This window comes from Carlito syrichta, unplaced genomic scaffold (assembly GCF_000164805.1).
Source record: "Carlito syrichta isolate Samal-C Ts95f unplaced genomic scaffold, Tarsius_syrichta-2.0.1 Scaffold313410, whole genome shotgun sequence".
NCBI classification, from domain to species: domain Eukaryota; kingdom Metazoa; phylum Chordata; class Mammalia; order Primates; family Tarsiidae; genus Carlito; species Carlito syrichta.
This window is the reverse complement of record NW_007257506.1, coordinates 258,115-270,663: the sequence shown is the minus strand read 5'-3', so window position 1 is coordinate 270,663 and position 12,549 is coordinate 258,115. Positions and strand designations below refer to the sequence as shown.

The 12,549-nt window shown below is 54.1% G+C and overlaps 1 protein-coding gene across 1 annotated transcript in view; it reads left to right on the top strand.

Moving 5' to 3' along the window:
- The window catches only part of ROBO1 (roundabout guidance receptor 1), a 145,242-nt gene that overhangs the window by 110,232 nt on the left and 22,461 nt on the right, over positions 1 to 12,549 (top strand). The window contains exons 26-29 of the mRNA XM_021718761.1: positions 474 to 800; positions 3,026 to 3,133; positions 5,685 to 5,826; positions 8,676 to 8,924. Coding sequence (XP_021574436.1) covers positions 474 to 800; positions 3,026 to 3,133; positions 5,685 to 5,826; positions 8,676 to 8,924 — 826 coding nt within the window. The remainder of the gene's footprint in view (positions 1 to 473; positions 801 to 3,025; positions 3,134 to 5,684; positions 5,827 to 8,675; positions 8,925 to 12,549) is intronic.

Here is a 12,549-nt window from a genome sequence, read left to right as displayed (position 1 = left end):
TCCAGCTGCTCCAGACCACCCAGCAGCTGCCCTGGCAGATCAGACTTGCGGTGTGCTGGGTCCCACTGTTCTTCCGTTCTCTCCTCCACACTACCAGGTGGCATCTGCTGGGATTTGGAACTGTTGCCATGTCTGCAGCATTGTGCAGTCCAGGATGAAGACCTGGAGCTGTAGTTGGGGCTATGAACAGAGGATTAATTGTGCCCAAAGGGACTTACAGAGGCTTTTGGTGCTCTGTGACCGGGTCAAAATCACCTCAGGACTGAGGCACTCGGTCCTACAGGTACTGGGAAGAGTGGCTGTTGGTGGCTCTCAGCTGAGTCCCCTCCAGGAATTGTCCTTGGCCCCAGGTCATGCTCCATTTTTTGGTACCTTAGCATCCTCAGTGGCGTAGCAGTGCAGGAATCCCTTCCCTCAAGGTAGGATGTCCCAGCACCAGAGGTTACCCCCCCCCCCCCCCCCCCCCGGCACAGCTGACTGCATAGCCAACTACAGCAACCAGCTGGACAACAAGCAGACCAACCTGATGCTCCCTGAGCCCACCGTCTACGGCGACGTGGACCTCAGCAACAAGATCAACGAGATGAAGACCTTCAACAGCCCCAACCTGAAGGACGGGCGCCTCGTGGGTCCGGCGGGGCAGCCCACGCCCTACGCCACCACCCAGCTCATCCAGTCCAGCCTGGGCACCGCCAGCAACGGCGCGGAGGGCGACAAGCCCTGGAAGCCCCCGGGCCCGCAGAAGCCAGAGGCGGCGCCGGCCCAGTACAGCATCATGGAGCAGAACAAGCTCAACAAAGGTGAGCCGCTGGGCCCTCTGTGTCCTCCCTCCACTGTGGTCCCGACACGGCTGCGGCCAACCGGGAGCATCTTGTCTGTGTGGCAGAGACTTCCTTCATGTTGGTTTTGAAATGTCTCGCGTCCGAGAGCTCGTTAGCACCACAGCAGCTTTGGAGAACTCATTTTATGGTAATAGGCACGTATTTCCAATGGACTTGAGAGGCATTTAAATTTCACGGCAGGCAAGGGTTTGGGACAGACAGCCTCGTGTCTGTGAGGCTGGTCACAGCCACCATCCTGCCCGTTTCCAGCCGAGGGCCTCCCGGCCTGCCCACTTGAGGAGGGACGATAATTGCTTCTACGTGGCCATGGAAATGAATGGCGTTTTTCTATCAACCTGAAGAAAAATAATTAAATTAAACCTGAACTGGAGGGGTGGCTCAGTTCCTTGCGTTTCTCCTACCTGGCGTGATTTTTAAGACTGCGACAATGTGTCATTTCAGAACCTAAATTCCTTTGCTTGACCCAGTTGAAGTCTGTCCATTTTAAACCTGAAATAAGTTGAGTTTAGTATTAACTTGAAGCTGTGCAGTGGTGTCCCGTGGCCTGAGGGAGTGTTTCTCTGTTGCAGTGTGTTGTGAGTCGGAAAAAGATGGGCCTGTGGTTTCTTAGCAGTCCTTCAGGCTGTTGCCTTAATAACATGATTTGCAAAGTTACGCTGCTAGGAGAAAAAGGGATTGCTCTAATTTGAATAGATGGGGCAATGTTGCACAGGCGTCCAGTAAAGAGTACATTTTGGGGTAGGTAATTAGAGGCATTCGTTTTCTTTAGGCTTGAGTTGGGGCATGTTCTTCAAAAATAAAGCTCATTACCGTTGGAGAGTACAAAAATATAAATTGCACTTAATTAAGTTAATGTTATGCGGTTTAACTTGATAATAAAATGATCCAGCCTCTTCCTAAGTTTGAGAAGCTAGTTGATTGGTGTAATAGCCCAACTTGATAAATATTTATTAAGACTCCTGCAAAGTTTATGGCAAAGACGGACTAAGATGACTAGGACAGTTTCTGTAATCATAGAGTCTGCGGTGGTTATTCACACCCCTGTCACATTATTCCTCCATGGTGTGTGTTTCACCGTGGACTTCAGAGTGCTCTGACAGCCTCCGTACAGATATTTCAGACCTCTGATTTATTGTCTATACTGCTTGTGAGCAGATTTGGTATGTCAGACTGTAATAAAGAGCCCAGAATGGAGCGAGGTGACAGATTATCACTGACTGCATTCCAGTGGCAAGCTTGTTATTTGGGTTTTCGCCTTTGCCCAAGTAAACAGAAGCATTTCTGAGGCAGATTAAGATATCTTGTTTTCTTACCATGAAAATATGTTTTATTAGACGTAACAAACTTGCTGGCAAGTTTATTTCCTATTTTTAGTGTACTTTATTTTTCATGATTTGCAGACATGGTATTTTTGTGATTTCTTATTGTTAAAATTATTTGGTTACTGTATTGAAGTTTTATATGTGTGCATGTATATATGAGGGGGACACACACACAAAAATTGGGAATTTGTTTATAAAAAATTGCTTATTCCTAGATATTTAAACTTCAGTCATCTTCAAAGACCTCTCCATCTGATGTAATACACCCGTCGAGATGCTTTTTGCACTGCTTGAAGCAGTTTTTGGACGTGTCCACTTTGATGCCTTCTAATGCTTCTGCCATTTTTGGTTTCACCTCTCGGCAAAATGTTTTCCTTTGAGGACTTTTTTCCTCCAGGAAACAAACCAAAAAACAGTCGCTTGGGGTGAGAGCAGGTGAAGAGGGAGGGTGTGGCTACGGGTCATGCTGTTTTTGGTCAAAAGCTTCGGAACACTCAGTGCATTGTGGACAGATGCACTTGTAAATCACCCATCATGAAATGGACACACATGTTGACAGAATCTGCAAAAAAAAAAAAAAAAAATTACCTGAAGCCGAACAGAGCTTCCCACAACAATGCTGGTACACAGATGCTGATGGCTTCCTAAAACACTCACCTAGCGGGGGAAGCCTATGTATTCATTTGTAGTGCAAGCATTTGTAAATCCTGACAACTGAATACAAAAATAAGGAGAAAACAAGGTTGATACATGTTTCAATTAATTTATTCAGTTACTCCAAAATATAGACAATGAGAGTTGTGTCATCTTTCACAAAGGGAAGATAAACATTTCATTTTTCTTTCCGTCTGCAACATCTAGATTACCGAGCAAATGACCCGATTCCTCCGACCATCCCCTACAACCAGTCCTATGACCAGAACACTGGCGGGTCTTACAACAGCTCAGACCGAGGCAGCAGTACATCGGGTGAGTGTGGGGTGGTGCCCTCCAAGAGCACGGACTGCGTGCGATGGGCTGGGCTGGTGTACCAGACGCCATGACTGAGCCTTTCTGTAGCTTGCATCCCATGCCCGTGTCGCATCTCTGCAGCCTGAGGGACTTCCCACCCTCTGAACCAGGTTATGTCGTCCAGTATGGAGGACCAAGCGCCCTATCCTCCTCCTCCGTGGTGAACCTAGAGAAGCCAGAAGCATGCACTCATCTTCAAGGAAGTTGAAACTTCTGTCTCCCCAGCCTTGGCCAAAATAGAGTTAAGCTTGTTGCCCATGGAGTTCATCTGCTACGTATGTTGCCATTTGAAACTCCGCTGGGAAAGCACGTGACACTGGCACATGCTTGAGCAGAACCCAAGGCCTCAGGGACAGCAGCAGGCAAGCCAGGCACCAAGGCAACCCGTGCGCATTCATGATCCGTCCATGGTGCCTCCGCCCTAGCTCTGGAGCCGCGCAAAGCAGCCTCCCTGCCTCAGCCTCCACGTGCCTCCAAAGCCCACAGAGGCCCCTTCCCTGTGGCCTTCCTGCTGCCGCAGCTGTGTGCCAGCTGTTTTCCTGGTAGGGCAGCAGATGGGCGCTTGCTGGTACTTAAGTTCTGTTTTCCTAATTAAAGGCGGTTCATTATTAGAACTCACATGTGGCAAGTCACAGCACAATGAGAACAAAGCGATGGTTGTTGACTCTGGCGCGCCTCTCCAGGAGCGGGTGGACACGGCCCTCCCGGCAGCTGGATGACAGTTGTTCTTAGAGGTCTTCAGCCAAGGGCCTCCACCCTTCTCTGTCGAACATGGCATGCACATCCCAGCCTTCCCTAACCCACGTGTGGGTCTGGCGTGTCCCAGCCCGTGCCCCAACTTGAATTAAGGAGCTTCGTAAAGTCCCTTCACCTGTCCAGATCTACCCCAATTCAATTCTGCGTTGCTGGTTTTAGCAACTAGAATCTTACTCGAGGCGTTCTTTGCTTTTTTAAACAAGTCAACTCTGAGTGAGGAAGAACATTTCAGGGATGGGCTTTTGGGAAAACCACATAAAATATTTTAATATTTGATCATCTGATGCTGTTTCATTTTTGAATTCTTCATTACTTATAGAGAAAATCCTACCTTGGTGGGAAAGCCCCATGACCCAAGGCTGTGATATTCAGTCGGCCTCCTCTGTCCCCCAGCCCAGGCACTGGGTCCTGGTGTCCTGCTCCCTGGAGCTTTTGGTGTTCTGTGAGGATACAGTAAAAAGATAGATGCCAGGTCTGATGTAGTTACCGGGAGAAAAGCCTACAGGTGGAGTGGGAGGGACTTGTGCTGCCGGGCCTCTCGGGATGCGGGGGGTGTCACACAGGACGTTTGTTAGGGAGTCAGGAGAGGCCGCTGGCGAGGGTCGTGTCCATGACGCCTGGGCATCCCCGTCCCGCACAGCTGAGCCACAGGAGGGCAGCACAGGCCCAGGTCTGCCAGTCGCAGGTCACGGATGACAGCTGGCCCGGCCCATTTGGGGCAGTGACACCAAACAGAGCGGTGGGCTTAACACTCACGGCCGTGGGACGGAGAACTGCCAAGAGACGTCACAAAAGCAAGGCTGGTGTGCTGAGGCCTGCGTCACGTGCCATGTGCCCTGGAAGGGTTTCAAGCGCGGTGTTGTTGAAAATAAGGCCGGATAGCGCACTGATGTTGAAGATCTTCTGAGAAAGAGCATAGACTTGTCTGTGAGTCACATTTGAATCTAGAGTGTAACATCAGAGGGGGCTGTTTTATCCCCAAGTAGCCTTTGTCCCACAGTTTATTTTTTTTAAAGAAATACTCTAATGTTGTGCAACTGCATGTGTTTAGAGAGTATACCAGGTCCAGCATCATGACCCCAGAGTGCTTGACTCTCCAGGCTGTTCCAAGCTTTTCAGAATTTTAAGCAACATCGTTTTACTGTCAGCCCCGATTTTGTAGAAACAGTGACTGAAAACACTCTGCCCCTTTTAAAAGTCCTTTTTCTGCTTCTTTTGTCACCAGTTCTATTAGCTATTCCGGCAGTTCTTTTCATCTGCACCTTTCTGAAGAAAACCAGTAATTTCATTGTGCCTAAAACATTTCAATGGACAAGTACAAATTATATAGAGCCAGTGATTTAATGCAACAGTGGAACTCTAATAGATCGTATCTGTATCATATTGTATTTTAGGTTCCAGCAATTAAATCATAGAAAGGCACTCCAGGAAATACGTGTACAGCTCATTTGTTGGCAGTGATAATCCCTAATGCAGCTAATTGCTGTGGGGAGATCACTATTAACGATATGACTTGTCAGGCTCATTCACGGTCTTATTGCTTTTTGCTCTTCATTTTGCAGTTAAACGTGGCAGTCTTTCGCTTCTTCTTGTGTGCAAAGTTCTGTTTAAAATTAATGAAGAGAAGTGGGTTTATCTCTGCATAAGTGTGAACCATGAGATATTTACAGAAAATTGTCCACTTGGAAGTGTTAATGACAGAAAACACGGTGGAGGCCAGAAGTGAAAGGCTTGTGTTTTCTTTCCTTCGCAGGGAGCCAAGGCCACAAGAAAGGTGCCCGCACACCCAAGGTGCCTAAGCAGGGGGGCATGAGCTGGGCCGACCTGCTGCCGCCACCCCCGGCACACCCTCCCCCGCACACTGGCGGGGAGTACGGCATCCCCGGGGACGAGAGGTGAGGACTCTGGGCCGGCGTCTGCGTGGACCGCGCTCCTTAACCCATGTCGCTCGAGATCAGGCCAGGCCACCCTGAGGGGCCGGACGCCAGGGTTCACACAGGTGACCCCGGATAGACTGTGTCGGCCAGCAGGAGTGGAAAACCTGCTGGTGCTGCGGAAACCGGAATGTGCTGTGGCGGCTTCTTATGGAGCTAAGAATCGTGTGTGCTCATACACACACACACGTGTGTGTGTGTCCATACGTATGTCCACATGCATATGAAAGTATGAATATATCCATGAGCTCCTGCATATGTCATTCATGTGTGTATTTCACCCCATAGATGTGTGATTCTGTAGTGTTTGACTCTTAGGGCTTCTGTGGCACGTCTCGACATTTTCATCAAGTAGTTGTATGGACGTGCGCCACCACTGCAGTATCCTAAAGGCCGTTTGTTTTTAGACATTGTCACATTATCTGAAGAGTGTTAGTGGGGACTTCCTCTCAAGGATGCAGCAAGGTGAGCATTGCACGTGGCAGCATTTGGAGAGAGAGTGTGCCTCTTTCTTGCCTCCGCATCTGTAGAACTAGGCGTGGTGGCGCCATGCCAAAGGGCACAGCCCTTCGTGAGCACAACCCAAGGCCGGGCACTCACTGGATAAAGAATTCACCACAAGCACGAATCCACCTGAAACGCGGGCTTTCTGGTGACTGCTATAGAAACAGAGATGCTGATATTTCATTTTCCATGAAAACCCAGCATCTTACAGCTCCCAGTCGCCAGGAACGAGGTCTCTGGGCTTCCATTTTTCAATCCCTCTTTGTGAAGTGCGTTTTTAAGTAATATTTTTATACAGAAAGAATCCCCAGGGCTTCTCATCACCTGCATTGTTTTTGTTCTATAAAATGACTGCTAACACTAAACTAACAAATCGTGGCTCATCGCCCTCTGTGAAACATGGGGCTACCGTTCCTTTGAGCTTCTGGTCATAGCATCTTTGCCCCGTGCAGAGCCCCACCTATGTGTGTGTGTGGTTCAGACCAGAGGTGCCTTCCTTGTGTCTGGTGTGGGCCATCCCATGGACCTCACTGCCAGGGTGCTGAGGGTCGCCCCAAGTGAGCGTCTCACAGACGCATCTCCTCCTGAGTCCCACCCCAGTCTTCCAGGGTGAAGGGACAGGAGTCAGCACTCCAGCCCTTCTCTGGGGCCCATTTTAGACCAGGAGGTCACTAAGAAAAAGTTAAAAATTGGACAGGCGTGGCTCTCAACGGACTGACAAGGACATACGTTTACAGACAGGGGCTGACCCAAGAAAGCAGTCTCCTGGTCTTGCCTCAGCTGGGGAGGCAGACTCAGGTGGCTCAGACTTCTGGCATCTTTGCACATGTCTGGGAATGACCACAAAAGTGCCACAGACATGGATTTGGGGCTCACACATACATTTTACCGAGTCAGTGAATTTGCAGATTTGGAATCTGCACGCATGGAAGTCCGACTGTGTTGTTAAAAACCCATCTTCCAGGCTATTTTAACACAAGCAGTTGCTGTTTTAGTTCACAAAAAAGGACTAAGATAAGTAGATAAAGGTTAAAAACAACAATAAAAGCTACAGAAAATGCAGAGAATAGCGGGTCCTCACTGAGCAGAGGAAGGCTCCTGATCTGCTGGCGTTTGTTCCTCACCTGGACACACTAGCTCTCGGGGCAGAAGATGGTGACGTGGACCACACCAAGATGTAGAACCCAGAGACCAGCCAGGGGCACGCTGGAGGGTGCGAGGGGCCGGGGAAGACCCTGACGCCAGGTCGTCAGAGTCTCGAGTGTCCAGTTTATTCTCTGAGCAGTTAGAGCCGCCTCTTCTTTTGAGGAGCAAACGCACAGCCTGCAAGTGATGCTCGCAAGTCATTTTGGAAGCCAGGCTGGGAGAGCGATAAGAGAGGATTGCGGCCAGACAGCAGACACAAACGGGAGGGACTCTGGAGGGCTTCATGGACAGGCTGGAAAAAGAACCAGGGAGTCGGAGGGAGAGGAAGCTGCCCCAGACGGGTGCAGGGTTTCTGGCTGGGGCGTGTGGGCAGCTGGCTCTGCTGTGTGTGGGTCAAGGAGATGGGGCGGGAGGCGCGGAGGGAGAGCGGGCTCGGGGGGGTGGATCCAGGGAGGTCGGGGGCTGCTCCAGTGCTGCGTTCCCGACAGGTGGCCGAGAGTGGGCCGAGCGTCGCGTCGAGTCGCGTCACGCCTGTGAGTCAGCACACGAGCCCAGGGTGGGAGGGAGGCGCGGAAGCGCGGACGTCCCCGGTCCCTCCAGGCCCCGTGCTCTTGGGGATCGGGGAGTCTCCCTGGGAGGGGACCGTGCTTGCCACCCCACACCATCGGCAGCACAAGCCGCTGCCTCCGTTTTGTTCCACCGGAGAAGGTGATGGGGTGCAGTTTCAGAGGGACGGAGGCCGTGCCAGACTGAGGACGGCCTCCAGTGACCCTCTCCAGAGGGTTCTCAAGAGTGATTGTCTTCCGAGTTAAGGACCTCGTCTTCGGGTCATCGTCATGCCGTCTGTTGGGGAACATGTTGACTTGGAGAGACTCTCCCAAGTTCACTCGGGATGTGGCGAGTTAAATCCTGTCAAGGGGTGTCTGGCTGCATGGCCCTGGGACCCTGTCGCGTGCTAACACAAGTTGCAGTCTCTGAGAGAAAGAGACCGGTGGGGTCATGTGCACACCTTTGTGACCGGGAACTTTGGTTTTGACCACACCCCTGAGTGTGACCCAGGACAGCTTAGGAGAGCGACCCGACGCTGACGTTTCTCTTGCCACGCTGGGAGCTGGCGTGACCCCCGGGAGTAATTCTGCCTGTCCTGTGATTCCTCGCAGCTACGACCAGGATGTGCCATGCCCCCTGCCGCCCGCGAGGATGTACCTGCAGCAGGATGAGCTGGAGGGGGAGGAGGATGAGCGCGGCCCCACGCCCCCCGTGCGGGGGGCCGCGTCCTCCCCGGCGGCCGTGTCCTACAGTCACCAGTCCACCGCCACCCTGACGCCCTCGCCCCAGGAGGAGCTGCAGCCCATGCTGCAGGACGGCGCCGAGGAGGCCGGCCACCTGCAGCACCAGCCCGACCGCAGGTGCGTGTCCCCCACGTCGGGGCCAGCTTGCAGGGCGGGGCCCTCTCCTCGGGGTGGCTTTGGGACGCCAGCCGCAGAGTCGTCTTCGCGTCCCTGGCCCCTTCCCAGCGCCACTGCCCACGGTGGCCCGGGGCACATCCCTGCTGGCGGCACCCTCGCGTTAGACGAGCCACTCACGAGAAGCAGTGTGCACCCACGCTCCACTCGCCGTCACTGCCGGAGGTGCACGGGGACGCGCGTGTGGCCTCATGGCCACTGGATTCGCACTTCTGTTTTTCTTATGCAGGGGTAGGCCGCTTCTTCAACTGGCAGAAGTAACTTTTCTCCAATCTTTGTAAGTTCAATCGCATGGCGATGTGTTCCCTCCCAGCTGGCACGTTGCCAAGGGATGGGTTTGGTGGATCCTTGTGTTGACCTCAGTGCCTTTGTTTTGGTGGAGGCCTTAGGTTGGGGCTCTTGTGGGGTCACTCAATGCCTGTGTGTGTGCACGCGCGTGTGCACGTTCAGGCTCTTTGCAACCTGTATGTTGAGCATCCCCACCCTGTACATGTATTTCACCTGCAGCGACGGCACTTGTCACTTCGAACCCTTAAAGCCGTGACCGCGCCGTGCCAGCTCCCCTGGCACTGACGACTGTGTTTCACCATCTCATTGCCCTTGACACTGTATTCTATACGTACTGCAATCTGTATTCCTAATATCACTTGACACTGAGTATGTTACTTGCCTCAGAAGACTCCCCTTCCGTATTCTTGAATGAATAACAAATTCTGGTTCATTTGGCTTGACTTTCACTCTTGGGGATAAAACAGAGTCTGGCATGGTGCACTAGCCAGTCTGTCATCGAGAGGTCATTTTAAAACTCAAGTCCCGTGCTTTCTAATGAAGGAAGACGTCAGCCCTTCTGTCTGGCGAGGTGGGCTTGGCTCGCCACGCGCTGGAAGGCCGTGCAGCTCGCCGCAGCGCTTCCTGAGGACGGGCGCCTGTGAGGCACCGCGGTTCCTGGGTGGCCGTGAGGTCCCACCTCGTCCTCCTCTTACGCGCCTGTCCCTGCCGCCCCAGCAGCCGTCGGCCGGTGCCTTCCTCCCGGCCGCACATCTTCTGCGTCCCCGTCCCCGTCCCCGTGTCGGCCTTCCCACCTGCCCCAGAGGCAGAGACCGGCAGCCCCTGCTGGGCCCTGACTGCAGCCTCTTCCTCTCGCCCAGCCCTTCCCCTCCCCCCTCAAGTCTGCTCCCCCAGGCCTCCCTGTCCTTGGCCTCCACTCTGGTCCCTGCCTGCCTCCCTCAGCCCCTCCACGCTGGGCCCTCTGTGTCCGACTCGCAGCGCGTTGCTTCTGTGGGTCACCTGGGGACTCTCCTTATAACCAACCCCTCCCGGCTTCGCAGGCGTTCTGCAGGGGTGGCGGGTCTGTCAGTTGCAGCGAGAGGGGGGATGCTGTGGGTGAGGGGCCTGGAGGAGGCGCGCGTGGGGCAGACCCCGCCGTTCCCTGCGCATTCTCACCTTCAGTCTGTTGCTGTCGCCTGGCTCGATGATGCTTACGTCCCGACGGCTGTCGGGTTTCTGGGGCCAGCCAGGCCCCTCCTGAGGGTCACGAGGACGTCTCCACGTGGACAGTCCACAGGTCGACACCCAGACTCCTCAGCTTTGCATGTGGCTTTTCAGACTGGCCTGTTTTTCCGTGGGTGGCTCATGTAGAATTGTCAGCCATTGCCTGTTTGCCCAGTGCATCCAAAGCAAAATAGTCAGGAGGGTAGACACAAGTGCCGCAAAACCAAACAAAAGCCTGTGTCGCTTGGAAATCAGCTTGACGGTCCCCTGCTCGAGTGTCCCCGTCCCACAGACCCAGCCCTTCTCCAGGTCGCTCGTTCATGTCCCTGGCCGGCCCCCGGCTGTCCCTCAGCCTTGTCCCTCACCCGCTCCCCACTCCTCTCCCGTCCTGCCACGCCCACGCTGCCTTCCTCTTTGGGCAGGGCTGGTGGTGCCCGCTCAGAGCCCGGCCTCCCGCGTGGCGGCACTTGGAGCTCTCCCACCCTTTCCCTCCTGCCCTCCCCGCTTCCGCTCTCCAGCGAGTGGCCTGCAGTCCCTGAACTTGTCTTGAACACACGTCCATGCCGGCGTGCCACCCGCTGCGTCCCGCTGGCCTGGCAGGCATGCCCTTCCTGCCCAGCCTGCTCACGGGGCCTCCTGTGAGGCTCCTCTGGCTGCCGGCAGACCCCAGCCACCTGTTCTCCACACCACGCGAGGGTCCATTCGCATCTGCGCTCCGTGCCCCTCGGTGTCCGTGTGGCGTGAGCGTTCGCTGCCTGTGTCTGCTTCCTCCTCAAGGAGCTCGTCTGGCCGTGGGGGTCTCCATGGGGCTTTCTCCAGCAAGGCGTGGGGGGTCTGGGACCGCAAGGAACTCGGAGCTGGCCCCCGTCCACTGTACCTGTTGAACGCGAGCTAGACCCGCATCCTTGCGAACGTGTCCACTGTCTGCACCTGCCGTCGTGGGGCTGTGTCCAGCATGTTGAAAGGTGTAAAGGTGGCATGAACTTTACTTCCAGGGTCAGTGCTGGAAATAACACTGGGCACTGGCGAAAAGTAGACAAAAGCCTGGTAAAAGCTTTCAGTGCCTTTTTCTGATGAGTGTGTGCTCTGTATGTTTACTATGGGCATTTAAAAAAACGCAGATAAGCCAAGTGAAAGTCATACCCTGATCTGTGTGGTCAGACGCTGTCCCTGAAGGCCTAGGACGGATTCTTCCAGGCTTTGCTTTCTGCGTGTGACCTGTGACCTTAAAAGAGCCAAGGGAACAGGCAGAATCCTAAAACCTCTGTCATTTCGAAATCCGCTGGGTCTTCCTACCGTTCGATTTCTTCCTGCTGTTCCACAAATTAAATGATTCCCACTTCAAACTCCAGACTTCACTTCTGCCTTGGGTTTCTGACATACCAGTGTTCTCTTACGAGTTCCTCTCGGCTGAACAGCCTGTTTTTCTGTGTGGATGGCTCTCTGTTTGGACACGTGTGTGACACATGTGGGACACATGTGCTCCGGCATGGCCCCCCAGCGTCCTGTTGGGCATGTATGTTCGTGGTGCCGGCCTTCCTGCCTCCGCAGCCAGTGCTGGGTGCCGTGGTCTAGCTGAGCCGCAAGCAGAGCCTCCTGCCTGTGGCCGTGACTGCCTGCCATCCCGACGACCTCTGTCCCCTGGAGTCCTGCCGTGCCCTGCGGTGTGCACATGGGTGCAGGGGACCGTGGCCAGTGGAGCTCGTGTGGGTGCTGCAGACCCGCGGGTCCAGCCTCTCGCTCCTAAAGGTCTTCGCCGCCTGAGTTCCATTCTGAGCGACTTGCCAGTCCCGCCCTGAGTGCGCTTCCCTGGCTCCGACAGCCGTTTCTCGCGTGTCACTGTGACGCTCGCCAAGTGGCCAGCCCCGGCCGCCTCGGTCGCCCCCAGCCTCGTTCCTGCTGCAGGCCGTCTTCCTAAATTGCAGCCCTGATCAAGGCTCACCTGCTTGACGTCCTTCAGGGGAGTGACTTCCCGTTTTCTTGAAAAGGCAGGCGAGGCTCCTAATGCAGCAATCAGGGCCCTCGGGGACCCGCCCCGGGTGCCTTTGCAAGGCCCATGGCGCTTCCAGCACCCCCC